This window comes from Rhinolophus sinicus, chromosome 16, assembly GCF_057876585.1.
Source record: "Rhinolophus sinicus isolate RSI-liver-muscle chromosome 16, RSI-T2T, whole genome shotgun sequence".
Classification (NCBI taxonomy): domain Eukaryota; kingdom Metazoa; phylum Chordata; class Mammalia; order Chiroptera; family Rhinolophidae; genus Rhinolophus; species Rhinolophus sinicus.
The window spans coordinates 136,613,137-136,630,850 of NC_142516.1; the positions used below are offsets into that span (position 1 = coordinate 136,613,137).

General features: G+C 39.1%; 1 protein-coding gene across 9 annotated transcripts in view; it reads left to right on the forward strand.

The window, feature by feature from the left end:
* PSD3 (pleckstrin and Sec7 domain containing 3) overlaps window positions 1-17,714 on the forward strand; it is a 428,991-nt gene that overhangs the window by 392,295 nt on the left and 18,982 nt on the right. For all 9 annotated transcript variants that reach the window (XM_019742071.3, XM_019742072.3, XM_019742074.3 and 6 more), the window contains one exon: window positions 8,793-8,936. In XM_019742071.3, the coding sequence (XP_019597630.3) occupies window positions 8,793-8,936 (144 nt within the window). The remainder of the gene's footprint in view (window positions 1-8,792; window positions 8,937-17,714) is intronic.

A 17,714-nucleotide genomic window follows, 5' to 3' on the forward strand; every position in this document is an offset into this window, starting at 1 on the left:
GAGATCATTCTAGAATATTTTTAAGGTTCTTCCTGTCACTAGCTCGTGTGTGTGTGTGTGTGTGTGTGTGTGTGTGTGTGTGTGAGTGAGTTGCCCAGGTCATCATGTTTATTTACTAAAAATGAAACACATGTCTTACCTTTGAGAGTAAAAGGACAATATAGAAACAACTATGTAAAACCAAGTATGTGATAAAGAACAGGTTAGAAAGAGGGAGAGAAGAGGTAGTTTGCACATAGCCTGATGCAGGTAGTTGGGGAACCCTCCACTTCAAATAGAGACTCTTGGAGGACGTCTTTGCTGCAGTCATAGTTCTCCTTCAGTGACTCCTGGAATGTGTCCGAATGTGCCCACGAGTTCTCCAGTACCTGGAAGACTGGTCGTCCTCTCCTGTAGCCCCGGCGTTCTCTACCTCGGCACTACTGACAGTTTGGCCTGGATGGTTCTTTGTTGTGGACGGCTGCCCTATAAAGTGTAGGGTGTTTGGCAATATCCCCAGCCTCTACTCACTAGATGCCAGTATTTCCCCCCAAGTTGTGACAACCAAAAATGTCTTCAGACCTTGCCAAATGTCCTTTGGTGTCAGAATCCACCCCCCTGTTGCTGAGAACCACTGCTGTAGCCCAGCCATCTTTCCTTTCTCCATACACCCACAGCCTGGCTATGACTCCCCTAAATGCCAGAACCACTTGGATAATTTCGATTTACAAAGTACATGTATAACATCGTGAGTGCCCTGCTGGAAAAAATAAATTAAACATTGTTAGGAAAAATCTAAACACTCAATTAAAATATTGTTTGGTGCTTTTAAAGACACACTGTGCATCAATCACCCTGTCGTTTGCAAGCTTTTCTTTAATTTATTCTTGTCTTCTATCCAAAACATATTAGCCTTCATTATTAAAATCGATTATTGTCAGTGCAGCGTGGTTGTTTCTGAACAACGCTGCTGTGTAGGAGGAGTCGCCTTCTTCACTTGTTTTTCACGGCAGTGTTGCCAGAGCATGTTTTTTCTTCTTCTGTTGGGGGTGGAAGCCTAGTTTGAAAATTTAAGTTTTGTTTCTCCTTCTGGTATAGCACTCTAGACTTAAGATTTCCTCCAGGATCTGTTCAGGACCTTTTCTATTCATCAGAACGCTCATTTTCAAACTCCAGTGTGCACAGGAATTATCTAGGGGCTTCTTTACAATTCACATTTCCCAGCCTGCCGAGCTTGATCAGGTCTGCACGAGGGGCCCAGGAATGCGTGCGCTTCTGAGACCTGTCGGCAGCGCAGGTCCTACTTAGAAACACTGCACTGTTGCAATCCCTACCTCCTTCTCACTGCTTCTCAGGAGACCTATACCTCATGAACCTACCCTTTCCTGATACCTAGTCCTGTTTTCTTCTGTGAAATCCAGCCATTCTCCTAGAAAAGTTTGTGTCAATGGATGATCAGGAACTGCTAACTTTTGAGGGCCAGGCCTAGTGAGGAACACTGATCTGAGACAAAGGAAAGCCCTGTGCTTGCCTCTCTCCCCTCATTTTATCCTGTGCTTTGACCCCAGAACCGTCGTGCTAAGGACCAGGTGAGTGAAGCAGTGTTGGTTCCCAAACTGGCCCCTTTACATGGACTGAAAAAAGAGGCAGGCCACTCCAGATTGGTAGGTGGCAGTTTTAATAAGCAGGGGAACTTACTAGGCTTGTCTCGGGCACTGTGAGAAGAATAGATCTCTGCACCTGCCCGCCAGAATCTTAGAAGTTTATGTAGAGGCCTTAACTAGGTTCAGTCACATGTAACGTCAGGTGGTCTCAACAACACCTTACTCTCAAGGCTGTGTCCTTGGGGCAGCTTCTAGCTAAGAATAAGCAAGTAGAATGCACAGTCCAAGGACGGGAGGTGGTGAGGGGCCTCCAGTTGCCCGGGTCCAGCTCGAGGGTCACCCAGAGCTCATATCCTCTTGATGACCTCCTCCAGCAGGCAGGCATTCAGTGGGATTTCAGAGGAGGGAGTCAGTCTTGTAGTTGTTTCCCTCACTGGCCAGAATCCCACCCTTCCCATCCCACTTAATTTCATACTTTCAGTCACAAATCTGTCACTTCTACTTCTTAAATATCTTTCATATCCTACCCACATCCCTTAATTCAGACTTTTGTCATCTTTCACCTAGATCTTTGGTCTCCTAACTTTTTGATCATTCATCTTATCAATACTGAATATTTGAGCAGATATCCTCCGATATATGTATATCTTTTTAGAAAATATATTACATGTCCTACTACCAATACAACATGAAAAACCGCTAAACATTGTTAGTCATTAAGGAACTCAAAACCATTAGGATGGCTGTAATTTTTAAGCAGTTCTTTATTTAAAAAGGAAAATAATGTGTTGGATATGGAGAAATTAGAACTCTCATACATTGCTGTTGGGAATGTAAAGTGACACAGCTACTCTAGAAAACAGTTTAGTGGTTCCTCAAATGACTAAACATAATAAGAGTTAACATGTGACCCAGAAATTCTACTCCCACTTAGATATCAAGGGAATGAAAACATATACTCACACAAAAACTTTTACATAAGTGTTCATAGCAGCATTACTCATAATAGCCAAAGGTGGAAATTGCCATCAGCTGCTAAGTGGATGAATAAAATGTGATATATGCATACGGTGGGATGTCATTCAGCCATAAAGAGTGAAGTACTGGAACATACTCTGCAGTGCAGATGAACCTTGAAAACATTACGCTAAGTGAATGAAGCCGATCATAAAAGAAACATAATGTATGATTCTGTTCCAAAAGAGTCTCTTCTAGGGGAACTAAAATGTCATAACATTAAATCAAGGTGATAGTTGCACAACCCTAAGAATATACTAGAAAACACTGATTTGTACACTTTAAACGGGTGAACTTTATGGTATGTGAATTTTATCCAATGCTGACTTTAAAGTTCTTCCCAAAGGATTATCTTGCCTACGATGCACACACCCCACTTTGGAAAACTCTGGCAGACTGTTTGTATAACCACTCACAATGTCTTCCTCTGATATTGCTTCTCTCCAAACCATCCTTCGCAGTTCAGACTAAAATATGATTCAGATTATGTCACTTAATCTTAACTGGCTCATTTTTGCCAACAAGATGCAGCCCAAACTCTCTGTCATGGCCTTACATGGTGACTACGCTTTTCCAGAATACACTTCATATTCATTTCTTAGAGGTCTGTATTTAACATATATTAAGTACTTAGTAAAACAAGTAATTAAATCATATTGAAGTTATTATGCTGAAGTTCAATAAACACTGCTTAATTTAAGGTATTTAAAACTATTTTAACATGAAATGATGAAACAAAATCTTTCCAATACTTAAGGCAATAGCACCCCCTCAAACTGACTCAAAGGCATATGTTCTTTATTCTAAATCCAAAATTTAGAGGGTTTGATAAGGCTGCAATGCTTTGCAATTTCACTTGTAAATTGTCTATCAGATTCCTAGAAATGTCATTACTGTCTGAATCATCTACTTTAAAACAGGACAAAGGAAACAAGGTGAGCCCTACCCTCTTTACCTTCCTTTTTTTTCAATACTTCTGTTTACTGAAGGACTTCTGTACCCGGTGTGTGGGCATTATAAAAACAGCTAAGACAATGATCTTGGCTCTCAGCTAATGAGAGCTTAAGGTATGTGTTAATGTTCGGCAGGTGATATCTGTAAGCTGAAAACTCTGCTGCGTACTGTCTTCTCTGTTCAGCACTGCCTTAGATACTGAGAGAAGGATTTGAGAATTTGAGAAAAATAACCCTTTTCTGCCGTCAAAGAGCTTGTAATCGGTAAAGGAGATAAAATTCACACATAAATCAGAGTGTATTTTGCGATGAGCGTGTGCTGTAGACGTTTGAGTGTTATAGTGATGCAGAAGAGGTAGGGGTTGTGAGAGCTGGAATAGCACTGGTTTTGAGTGGAATTTGAAGAAGGGACCTGCCTATTTGAGAGCCATGGGAGAGAAAGCATGTTAGGACCCATGGAGTTTACAAGAATTTTGAAAGCCTGAGGTCAGCATTGATACATTAAGAAGCAACGTTTTGAAGCTTGTTTTCAGCAGCCCTGTGCATTTAAGAAGGTTGTTCCAAGGCAAGTTTATGACTGGGAGTTGGGAGGAGGGGGCCGCTGTCCCACTATCCTTACCTCTGTGGCCTTGAGCAAATAGTTGAACTTTCTACCTCTCCATTGCCTCTAAGGAAGAGGTTAGAAGGGGCGATGACCAGATTCTTTTTCACCTTAGAATTCCTAGGATTCCATATTCCACTATTGGGAGGGGCAAAAAACAAAAAGATTGATTGATGGGGAAGAGGTTAGAGGAGGCAATGGCTAGATTGTCTTTCACCTTAGAACACCTAGGACTCTAGTAGGTGTTCCGTGAGCGTTGTGGATGGGTGACCTTTCTCCTCACCTGCTCTTTCTGCCATCTCTCTCTTCCTCACTATTCCTCCTTTCCTCTTACAATGTGCGTTTCTATATTGTCGTTCCCTTTTATTTTCCACAGCTTTTCTTTCATCCTTTTCTCCAGGAGAAGTAATAAGTCAGACTTATGCTTGGTTTGAAAGGATAAAGAGCTGATTTCTGGGCCTCGCTAGTGGCTGCGCCATCGGGCCGTGCTTCAGAATGAAGGCTCTGTCTCTGCCTCATCCCTTGACGCACTTGGAGACCTTGAACAGCCAGTTGTCTGGTTCCATTGCCTCCTCAGTTGGAAATACCTCATAGAGATGAAATTCGAGTTCAGTATGTTAAAACAAAATACAAAATTTTCCTCAAAGCACTAGATGAGTAGGAAAAAACTTAAATCTTAGGTGATATCATCTGAAACTTGCCTTTAAACAAAGTTTCAGTGTATGTATTATCAAAGGTTTTACCAGCTTACATCTGTTGACATGTAACCAAAGTAATCTCTCTTGCATCTAGTATTTAATGCCACTCCTTAAGTTCTCACTATCTAACTTAAAACAGTTTCAATCAGTATATGCCGTTTCCTCTCTCTGTTCCCTTTCTTTACACTTTGTCAGATGTATCTCTCTGCTTTCTCTGAAATCCGTTTTGTTAGCATTTTCTCATAAGAACAATATATTTGTTCCCCCAATGAATTATAAGAGCAAAGACAAGGGGAGAAAAACAGCAGGGTTTCTACTTCGTCTTCCTTCATCATGTCTATTATAAACTTAATTGTCCTGAGTCTGAGAATGCAGTATGTCGCCGTGGCTGCTGCATTTGTCCTTCTCCGTTGTTTTCCATTGGTTTTTGTCAGGAATCTGTGTATCTTCTTTAATGTGGGATTCTAGCATTGGAATAATTTGCCTGGTCTATGTATCTTATGTCCATAAGAGCTACGTGGTATTTTTATTTCACTGATCAGAATGGACAGATTAAGAAATGTGGTTTTTAAATGCTTTTATTTTGAGATTTCGTCCTTGATTCTTGCTGAAGGCAGTGGAGTAGGAGTAAAGCATTGCACATTGAATTTCAACATTACTTTCACAAGTTTCTTCATAAAAATATAGACGAAGTGACTAACCCTTTATGCTGTTATCGGAAGAGTCAGGTTTATAAACAATGAATAAACCCTAGTAAACCCAGATTTTGGTAGAAAAGTGACGAATATGCTTTGCATATGACCAGGTTCTTGGTCCAATATATCCTGGAATATAGTCCTCATTAAAATACATAAGTAGAAATTGAGATTTATTCAACAAGAAAGGACATTTGAAATTCAAAATTGAGAAGCCTAGATCTAAAGCTTTTTTAAAGAATCAAATATCTAAAAGAATATCTACACAGAGACAAAGTCCAAAACTACAGAGAATTTTAGAAATTCTTTTGCCAAATTATCTAAAATCTTATTTTTTAAAAAGTTAGTTTATGGATTCTAATCATTTTATTAACCAAAAAAGAACAGAATTCATTTTCTTAAAATACACTATAAATCACTGTACAAATTTGGACCCAAGAGAAAAGTAGGTCTAATATTTCAACAGCCAGTTCACAGAAGAAGAAATCCAGTAAGCATATGAAAAAAATTGTTCATCTTCACTGGAATCAGGAAAATGTGAATTCAAAATACAGTGGCTAATCATTTCATACCCATGAAATTAGCAAAAATTTGCAAGTATGATATCAAATTTTGGCAAGGATATAGAATAATGGGAACTTTCTAGACTACTATGGAAATGTAAACTGGTGGAAACACTTTGGAACACAGTTTAGAGTCTAATCTTAAAGATGTGCATATTCTAAAACCCAGAAATTCCTCTTAGTGATTATCCTGGAGGAACATTCCTCTTAGTGATTATCCTGCAGGAAAAGTCTTGCTCATACACAGTAGGCAACATATTCGATGTAGTTAGTGGCCTTTATAATAGCCCAAAGAAACCTGAAAACAACCTAAATATCCCTCAGTGAAATTGTAGTATGTCCTACAATGGAATATTATATGGTGATTAACAGGAAGGAACTAGAGCATGTATGTGAATAAATTTTTAAAACGTGAAAAAACAAGTTAACACAAGGAAGGTTATGAAGTAAAAAAACCTACAGAACATACTCTCTATTTTTATGGATACATGCATTTGTATAGGAATAGCATAGAAAAGAAATAAGACAAGTAAATAAATACATAAATATAGGGAGTTTCAACTTATTTTATTTCTTAAACTGGGTGTTAGATACATAAGTATTTTTTATATATCATTCAATATGACATTTTCTTATATCTGAAACATTTTGTTAAACGAAAAATACACATCATTTTTTTTGAAGTGGTCTAGTTACCAAATAACTTTTGTCAAAATTCTATTAAATAATGTACATGTTGCAGTAAATATACAAAAGAAAATTACTTTGAAAGAAAAAAAGCTATGAATGTGTTCTTTTTATTCAGCTCTGGCTGCCACAGCAAAATACCACAGACTAGGAGACTTAAGTGACAGAAATTTTTTTGTCACAGTTCTGGAGACGGGCCTTTCCAGATCAAGGTGCCAACAGGGTTGGGGCCTGGTAAGGGCTCTCCCCTTGGTTTTCAGGTGGCCCCCTTTTTTCTGTGTCCACATGGCCTTTCTTCCATGTTTGCCCTCGGAGAGAGAGTGTGCTCTCTTGCGTCTCTTCTTACGAGGCCCCAAATCCTGTCGGATAGCGCTGTAGTCTTATGACCTCATTTAACCGTAATTACTTCCTTACAAGTCCATCTACAAATATAGCCATATTGGGCTTTAACATAGGAATTTTAGAGGGACACAAATATTCAGTCAATAATATAGTCGACTGTCTCCTTGGAGAAAGAAATAGAAAGATGAATGAGTAGTTGTAAATAAAAGCTACCTGAAGCATTTTTCATTTGTGTTCAGTATTATCAGTATACAAATGACAGGTTTGGAGATGTAGACTCCTTTCTAAAATCTCAAAAGATGTTTCTTTTTCATTCCTCTCTACTTTTCTGGGACATCTTTAGGAGTTTTGTTTTGTTTTATTTAGTTGGTATCTTTAAAAAATGAGTCTTGTCATCTTTAATTCACTCCTGTTACCTCTCTCGTTCATTTTCCCAATCACGTACTCTGGTTTTTAAAAATGTTTCTTTGTTCTCTTCTGTTGTGATGGCTTTAGACTTGGACTTTTCCCCCCCTTGTTTAGTGTTTTAAAAGATGTGTGTTACATAACAAATCCCTAAGCTATTTGAGTTTTATAATTTCTGAATACCTTTTTTTTTTTATTTAGAGTGATAGTATATCATCTTACTTAATATTTATAATTACTCACTTCTGGTAGTTTTTCTAATTATTCCCCTCACTCTCCAAAACAGTGTTTATATTTTGAAATTATGTTGGTATTATACAAAATGTATTTACCACCTTGTTTAATCAGTTCTTCTTCATTTGCTTTCATCCATTTGTTATATGTGAAATTTGCACTCAACAAGAATTTGGATAATTACATGTAAAAGAGGAATAGTAAGCAAAGCAGTCATACAGTTTTAGGAAGGCAAGAGAATTCCAGTCTCTTTGTTTCATTTTTTAAATGCTGCCAGTGTTAGATAGTGTCTGTTGTTAGGTAGTTTATTGCTAAGGTGATATAAATGGTGCCTCTAGAATGGAAATTCTTTGACATAGGATCTGCCGTGGTGCATTGGCACGTGGTTCCTGTAGTAGCACTGTTCAGGCAGTGCTCCCTCTCTAGGTACATTTTAATTGAAAAACTGCTTTGGATCAGTAAAGTTGAAGGAAGTCAGAACCGCTGCTACTTTGGAGGAATAAAGGATAGCTTGCTGCATTTTTCAGAATATCATCTGATAGCTTTCAGAGAATTATTTCTTAGTGGAATTGCTTGTCTCATAAGGGAAAAAATATATATGTAGGCTCTTCAGTCATTATACCAGAGAGAGAAACTAGCAACATTTCTGAGTGGCCATGAAATGGAGAAGCCAAATTGTGTGGCACTCAGGATAGGGGCTTCACTGTTAGCGGGTGCCTTGCCTGTTGGAGTACCTTAGGAGGCCTGGTCTCAGCTCCGCTACAGTTACACCTGATAAAGGGCTCTGAAAGCGTTTGGTTTTGTGACAGGGCCGTTAGAGAGGCCAGACTTGGTAGCCATTTTGCAACAGTACCTGTGAACACAAGCCTGAGAAAGTTGGTAGGACGTGGCAGCAGAGGCACACAGGACTGTTTCGAGGAATAAAAGTCATTCCTCATAAGGGATTTTTGAAAGTGCTCTACAATTTCTTATTGATTTATTTTCAGACATTAAATGGCTTACTGTTTCCTGCAGGAGGAACAGCTGAAGTCTCACGAAAGCAAGCTGAAGCAGATCACCACTGAGCTGGCTGAGCATCGCTCGTATCCCCCGGACAAGAAGGTGAAAGCCAAGGAAGTGGATGAATACAAACTGAAAGATCATTACCTGGAGTTCGAGGTAAGTTGAACCTCAGTGTCATCAAAGCCTATGCTGGAGTTAGTTTATGATTTTTCCATGAGGCAGGTGTTTGTTTGTTTGTTTGTTTGTTTACTATAAGTGTAGGCAGTGTGCCTTGCCCCTGGCTCTAACTTGGGAGCTCTGGGAATGGTCTAGGTCATGGTGGCTATGTTTAGGAGTCCGTTTAAGCATCAAACAAACATCAAAGAATAGCTGTCAGTTTATGTGCTCAAAAGCAAATAGCCTGCCTGTGGAATACCGTGTGCCTGCTGTGAGGGAAAAAAAACAGTAAATGGACATGCCAGGGTGGGCAGCTGCTTTCTACGTTTCTGCGTCTCTTTCAGCAGAGTTTGAGTCCAGAAAAAAAAAGAGTGGAGAAAATGAGATAGAGGGTGACATGAAGCATCAGCTTTTCCTTGCACATTCTTGCTGTTAGACAACACCCAGTGCGCGTCTCCTCTTGCCACTTAAAGCCCTTCAGAAGGAGAATGCTAAGTCGTGGCAATTCATATATAGCAAGTGTGGTTATTAAAAAGAATGGGGGGCGGTGTCTGTAAACTCTGGAATGGGGGGAAATTTAAAAGAAGGCTAAAAGCAGTGTATATAGTAAATGTTAATCTTCGGGGAAATTTTCTCCCAAATGAAAGTGTCAGGGGGATCCAGGGTCCTCTGACTCTCCTCCTTCCGTTGCCACTTTACAACAATAAAGTGTCTTTCTTCCCCACAGAATTTTTTTTTTTCCTGTGGGGTGTTCTGAATCCATCTTTAGCATTAGTCTGTTTTCCTTCCCGTCAATCATCCCTTCATTCCTGTCTTATCATCCTGTTTCCTCCTCAGGCTTGAAACTTAGAATCCTTAGAGCACCCTTCCCTTGGCCCTGGCAACCCCCCAAGATCTAATCAGGAGCCAGGTCGGGGCACTCTACTCTGCAGCATCTCACACCCATCACTACCCTCCCGTTGCTTTTATACGTCCTCTGCTCACGTCCTGGGTTTTTCATCTCTCACTTGAACCTGGTGGTTGCCTCCTGTCTCTCTTCAGTTCATCCTACATACTTCTGACAATCAGTTTTCTAAGGCTCAATCCAGGTTACGGCACTCCTCTGTTCAAAGAGCTGCCCTTAATTTTCCCCTACACCTCCCCTCATAATTTACCTTCTGAATAAAGTCCCAATCCTTTTTGTTTTTAATTTATTTTTCAATTACAGTTGACATACAATTTCAGGTGTACACCATAGTGATTAGACATTTATGTACCTTATGAAGTGATCAACTCGATAAGTCTAGTACCCACTTGGCACCATACATAATTCTTACAATACTGAATATGTTCTCTATGCTGCACTTTAGTAACACCCCCCGTGACTGTATAACTGGCAGTTTGTACTTATTAATCTCTTTCACCTTTTCCACCTATCTCCCTGATGCCTCCCTCCCATCTGGCAACCATCAGTTCTCTGTATCTATGAGATGTTTCCATTTTGGTTCATTTATTTTGCTTTTTAGATTCCACATATTAGTAAAATTATACAGTATTTATCTTGGTCTGACTTAATTTAATTTAGCACAATACCCTCTATGTCCATCCATGTTGTTGCAAATGGCAAGATTTCATTCCTTTATATGGCCAAGGAATATTCCATTGTACATACCGTATTTTGCTGTGTGTAATGCACACTTTTTTTGCCCAAATTTGTGAAGGAAAAATAAGGATGCGCATTAGACATGGGTAGTACTAATTCCATATCTATACAGATGTTTTTAATTCTTTATGCTTATGAGTTAAAAGTGTAACTGTAGAAATCAATAATGATATCATATGCAAAATAATACCCTAGAATATGATAATCAGTTTTGTTGAACTTACAACGACGAGTTCTTGACCTTCTATGATGCGTAAATATTGTAAATGTGTTACCGGTACATAACATTTCTTGAACCTTGTATCTATTCTTGTGTTTTGTAATTATTTGTTACATAAAATTCTTGTACCGTAATACGTTAAAAAATAAATGCTAAAATTCATTTATAATACAAAAAACAAGTACCTCAATATAAACAAGTAAAAATTTGAATTAAAAAATTAAAACGAAAGATTTTCTTTCTCTGAAAGTTTGGGCCAAAAACGTAAGTGAGCTTATACATGACAAAATATGGTATGTGCCATATCTTTTTTGTTCAATCGCCTATTACTGAACACCTAGGTTGCTTCCATATCTTGGCTATTATAAATAACGCTGCAGTGAACATAGGGGTGCATATATCTTTTCTAATTAATGTTTCTCATTTCTCCAGATAAATACCCAGAAGGGAATTTTGGGGTCATATGGTAGATCTATTTTTAATTTTTTGAGGAACTTCCATGCTGTTTTCCATAGTGGCTGCACCAATTTGCAGTCCCACGAACAGTGCACAAGGGTTCCCTTTTCTCCACATCCTCAACAACACTGTTGGTTGATTTCAAAGTCCCAATCTTTATTCTGAGAGGATTTGGGTTCCTTCTTTCCACAACATCGGTTTTTCCACAACCTTGTACGAGTGTATGTCGTCACATTTCTGCCCACTCTCCACTCTCCACACTTTTATGCCTTTTTTATCTACTTTTTTCTGCCCCAAATGCTCTTCCTCTTGTCTTCATTTCTGAAAGTCTGTTTATCTTTCAAGATGCAGCCCAAATCCCTCCTGTGAAAAGCCTGCTGTAAACCTACTAGTTGGGTTTACTCTGCAACGATCCTTGCCACATTTGACTTAAGGTTAAAGTTATTTCACTTTGTCATCTATCTATCTATGGTGGATTCCATATCACCTCTCCCTGCCCATGACTATGAGCCTTTGGAGTGCAGGAACCTCACGTTCCTTTCTAATCTTTGCTCTATGCTTGCTTATTGAATTGGACAGGATTTATGGAAATTTTAAAAAGTCTCCTCCTGAGTTATAAAATTTTTGTTACAAAATGTGGCATTTGATCTATTGCAGATCCATGTACTAATTTTCTTTGTGGTAAAACAAAGTCCTTGTTCTGAGCTGATGAAGAGAAATTGTTCTTTTAGTAAAGGCAAAAGTTTATTAGCACAAACTGTGAAAGCCTTACCAACAAAAGACATGAACAAAATTTTCTTTTTTTTTTTTTTGAAAACAAACAAAAAAACTAAGCAGCTCATTTTTCCCTGGGCTTGTTCGTTCTTGGGAAATGGGAGTGCTCAAAAAGCAATCATAAATCTTCACACTTCTAGAGGGGCTTTCAGCTCTAGGCCTTTATAGTTTCACATGTGCTAATTAAATTTCTCAACACCTCAGTCCCAGCTTCTAACACTCAACACCTTGCTTTGCACCCTTGACTCTGAAGGATGAGAGCCTGTCCCCAGGTGGTGGGGACAGCGGCAAGACCATGGAAAGGTTACCACTGTTAGAAGCACTTCCTGCTTTTGAATCTCTGTAGTTCCCCTTCTCTGAAAATGTAACCCAGCAAGAGCCAGCATTTTCATCACCTGACATGAACTTAGACCAAGCTTTGTGGGGATCAGTCTTGCTTTCATCCAATTGTCACCTCAAGGAGCATGAAGATTGCATTCCAGGACCCTTGACTCATTAAAATGAGTCTTTAGTGCTAATTATGTCAAGCACGCTGGATGGTCTGCCCAGCTGCATCAACCTCTGGAAAAGGATACCTCACTTTATAGGTGCTATCTCAAAAGATTTTTATAATACTAATAGGTTTTTTTAAAGCGAATCATTACTTTTCACTAGCTTAAAAATTAAAGTAGTGTATCTTGCGGGGTCCACTTTGCTATTATTTCATCCACTAGAATGTGTCCCGCATGTGTGCTGGTGCAGATCCTTTGCGTGGCTTTAAGTACTTGGCTTTATAAGCAAACGTTCCCTGAGCAGGCCGCTTCATTCCCCGAATAGGGGGTGTGAGAGTTATTGCTCACTTTATGCATTTTGTTTACTGCTCTGTCCTGCGCTTCTAGAGTATGGAATGAGTGCTCAGTACATATTTTTTGAATCAATGAATCAATGAATCGATGATGAATGAATGAAATTGTATTATTGTGAATACAATATAACATCAGAGGAAGTAGTTCTCTGAGAACGCTCAGTAGCTCCCCTGAAAACAAATCTGTTAGGCAGGTGGGGACAGACAGCTGTGTCTGCATTTCCATGTGTCACCTCACATGGGCAGGGAGCGTTAATCCGTCTGCAACCTTGTCACCAAGTAAGAATCACAGGCAGGAATTAGCTCTCTCACCTAGTCTTACAGTCCGGGCCACCCTGTGGTTTCAGACCAATTCTTATCATTTTCCCATCTTGGTGAGGAAAATTGCTTTTATTCTGTTCGAACATTAAGCTCTTAGTAAGTACACTGAGGGTTACTGCTAACTTTATGCATTTCAGTTGTTTATTTCCCAAGTTACTTTGAATACAAACAATTCTTCATGGTGGGCCAAATTCACAACTCTTTCTAGCCTTAGAAATTCTCCAAACCCTGACTGACAGTAAATAATTCGCAATTCTGGCAAGTAAGTAGGTTCAGACTTTTTTTTAGTCTATAAAAAGTCTGCATAGAGCAAGGAGTCTTGCATCTTTCTTAGCCTGTTAGACTCAAAGCAGCAAATTTCACTCCAAATGGGCTACAACTGACAACATGCGTGCCTCTGTCTCTGCTGACTGTTAATTTCGGGGGTTGTTTTGTTTTTGACTGAACTGGTGCCCCCACGCTGTGGCTGTTACTTGTTTAGAAGAGTTTACTTGGAGTCTAATCTCACTTTTGAGAGTGCTGTTAGGCCTCACAAGTCAACGTTAAACTCTATCATTTACCAATTTCAAACGACAAATATCAGAAAGAAGCTCATTTCCTTATAAATTAACTTATTTCTACTTTATTTAATACCGATGGCACTTAAAAACTTTGAGTTGATCTTTATGTTTTTAGTGCATTTGGAAATTTATCAAGGTGTGACAACTGGATGGTTTTATGGGATATAAAAACTTACAAAGGTCCAACCAAAGCTCAGCATCTGGAGCTGTTCTGGAAACTCCTGGGCCCTCAAAGAAATTCCCTTAATGGCACTGTAGTTGGCCCTGGAAATTTGGCTTTATGTTTCTTTAGCTTTAAAAACAATAGCAGTTAGAAAGTGAAGATACTGAGAATGCGAAGATACTGTTTACGCCAGGATGTTTTTCATGTAACTTTTAAGATGTTTTCAGTGCTTAAGTAATGAATTCTAAGACCTAAGTAGGGAAAGGAAGAATGTGCAGCAGCCCAAACCTATTAAAAATATGACAAGATAAAACCATGACTGCGTTGGAGAGATGTTACAGGTTTGTTTCCAGACCACCACAATAAAGCAAGTATCACAATAAAGCCAGCCACACATAATTTTTGGTTTCCCAGTGCATATAACATTTATGTTTACTCTATATTGTAGACTAGTAAATGTACAGCTAGCATGTTTTCTAAAAAAAAAAAAACAATGTACTGGACATACCATAATTTTAAAAAAATGACTGGGCTCTAAGACATTTACTGAAGAGGGATTACGGAGGGTCACATTAATAGAGATTCCTGTTTCATTGTAGAGCCTGGTGGAAACCAGGTGGCCAACACAATGCCAGTGAAATTTATGTGGCCACCAGACTGATGTCAACATGTTTTCTTTGGCCTGCAGTGCTGGTTTACATTGTGATGTGAATGCACTTAGGGGAGACAGGCAGTCTGCTCCCCACAACTCCATTAAGGCACATCCGGTAGGGCTTCACATTGTGTGGTCGGCCTGGCCCCTGAAGCCATTTGCACTTACCATCCCTGGTACAGAGGCCCTTTGATGCTGGTGGGGTGAGTCCCCCTGAGTGGGGACTCAAACCCTGGGGCAAGAGAGTCCTTGGTGTCACATCAGGAAGAATTCAAATGTGACCCAATCTAGAGTTTAAAGTGAAAGTAAGTTTATTTAGTCGAGAGTAAGTAAAAAAAGGCCACCCCGCAGACAGAATGGTGGTCTCTAATCACTAGTGGAGGAGAGATCCCCTCCATCTCCCGGCTAGGGTTTATGTGTGTCTTCTTGTTTCTATGGAAAAATTTCTAGGTATGGGAAAAGGAGGAAAGAAGAACAATGGTAAGTTTATCTTTAACTTCTGTAAGGTGCAAGAATAGCGGCAGGTTTATCGTTAACTCTTGTAAGGTACAGACTGTGGCTTGTCTGCAGTAGGTTTAATTATGGGAATGGCCATAAGGGAATCTCTTTTCTCCATTGACTTCAGATGGTTTGTTCTGTGTGATTGATTAGCATCTGCCTGAGTTCTGTGTACTGGAGCACGTGGGCAGCAGGCTTACAATCCAACCTTCTAGTTCCTCCTTTTGTAAAACAATAGTCCTTATGCCCCTTCCCTGTATTACCTTCATGGTTAGAAAGTGGATACTTCCAGGTATTTGTGTCTTCAGGTTCCAGTCCAGCAGGAAAAAAAATTTTACTTCCCTGATGCCTCAACCCACATGCCCCTTGGCTTTAATGGGCTAGAATTCAGCCAAGTGCCCACTCCCGAATTGCGATCTGGAGTAGTATATGCTTATGGCTTAAGACAATTAGAACCCACACCAACCACATGGCTAGGAAGTTGGATTTTAGGAACAACATATGTCCACTACAACACAACATAAATGTCTTAGGGCAGAATATTTTAAATCTAGAAAATCGAGGACATTCTTGAGGCATGATGTATCATTTTTCGAATTTCTAATTTTGGGTGGCATATAAAATAGTATGATTCCTTCTGAAACGGATGTATTTAATAATAGGAGCACATTCCATGTAGCATCATTAGGGAAACTCAAAACAGCTCCTATGTAGAAGTGCCCATAATATAAGTTGCTAGTTGTAAACCCTCAGTTTTATTGTTGGGTTGTTTGTTGCAGGGTGGGTGAGTGGTCTGATGTATTTGTTTTTGAACAAACTCTCTGGTCATGATCTTAGTCCTGTTTCCTCAGATTGCTCATTTTTTATTTGTCCACATCAGAGAAGTAATTTTCACACTATGAACCATTTTTCTCACAGGAGCAGTGCAAGGGCGTATCTCAATACAATGCTGTCTGTCACAGATCAAATCTACTTCTGAAATAAAATGATCGAGCTATTAATTTATAAGTGGCCTTGATCACAGAAGTACAAAGGCAGCAGTTATTATCCTTTCTCCCTGGTGAAATCCAGGGAGAAATTCCATTAACTTACTTAAAGATTAGTAGCAAGTCCCAGACTTAGCAACTGAGTGTAGCCTGGAATCCAGTGCCATCCCTTTTACAGAAAACATCACAAAGGAAATGACATGTGTGGATCTGAGAAACTAAAATATTACAGGTTAATAGAATTTTGGGGGAAATTTAAGAATTTTCTTTTTTTAATAGTATGCTAAGTATTAAAATTATGAGTCAAAAGCTGGAGACCTAAGTAAGATCAGCAGTCATCTAAGCGCTCAAGTCCAGTTAATGATAGAGATATAGTTCTTGCATTGCTGTTTGGAACTGCATTTTGTGTGACATGAAAGAGAGCTATGGAAGCTCTGAATTTATAAATGATGACATGTGCTTTTGAAAGGAGGAGAAGTTTAGCAACAGGATCCTTTGAATTACATTTTAAATAGATGATTGATAAGAACTAGGGCCATCTCTGAGAAGACAGAATAAGCAACCAGTCATGTGACTTGAATTCCCTGTCCCCAGATCCCTCCTTATGCCTGAAAAGTCTGCTTTGAGGAGGGTCACTTCTTTGAGTTTAGGTATTGTCTGCAGAAAAAGGGCAAGCACAGTAATCAAGTTAGTAAAATTGGGAAAATGAGTAGACTGGGAGTTAGGGCCATTTTGGTTTTATCCTTGACGTGTGTGTTACATAGCTATCTTCTCTGGTCCTCAGTTTCCTGGCTAGGAAATGGAGATAGAATCACGTGAGCTAATCTACAAGGTCCTCCCTTCCAACTCTATACATAGTTTTGAAGAGAGTCATAATAACATCAGAGTAACTCACTCTCACGCTACGGTTGTTAAACACAGAACAGGAATATTGCAACTTGGAGATGTCAGGGGATCTAGACCAGTACTATCCAGTAGAGGTATAAGGTAAATCTCATAGGTAATTTAAAATTTTCTAGTAGCTACATTTAAAAATTCAAGGAAACAGGTGGGATTAATTATAATATTGAAATTTAACATAGTCTAGCCAGAATATCATTTCAACATATTATCAATATAAAATGTTAATATATTTTACATTCTTTTTTTCTAAGTCTTCAAAACTTAGTGTACATTTTACTCTTACGGCATATCTCAGTGCAGACTAGCCACATTTCCCGTGTTCTGTAGCTACCTGCATCTTAGCGGCTGCTGTATTGGCTAGGACATATGTAGACCATGCAATCTGCTTAAAAGTCAGTCAGGGATTGAAAGGCCTGATAACAGGCTTGAGTACAGGTTTTATGCTTAACTGAAGAGAGAGAAGCTAAGCAGATATGATTTGAAGCTGTTGTACCCCCATAAGGCTTTACAATGGTTGGCAGATGGCATCCATTCTGATTTAGCAGTGCCCGTGCTGTACCAGTTGTTTAATATTTTGATTTTTACGTCTGGGTGGAGATACAGTAAAGAGGAGGCCCACCTGGTGCAAGTGCCTTGCAGCCTTTTTATATCAGCAACTTGTGAGACAGGAGAAAACTAAATATTAGGTTGGTACAATAGTAATTGCAATTTTTGCAATTGTTTTTAACCTTTTAAACCACAATTACTTTTGTACCAACC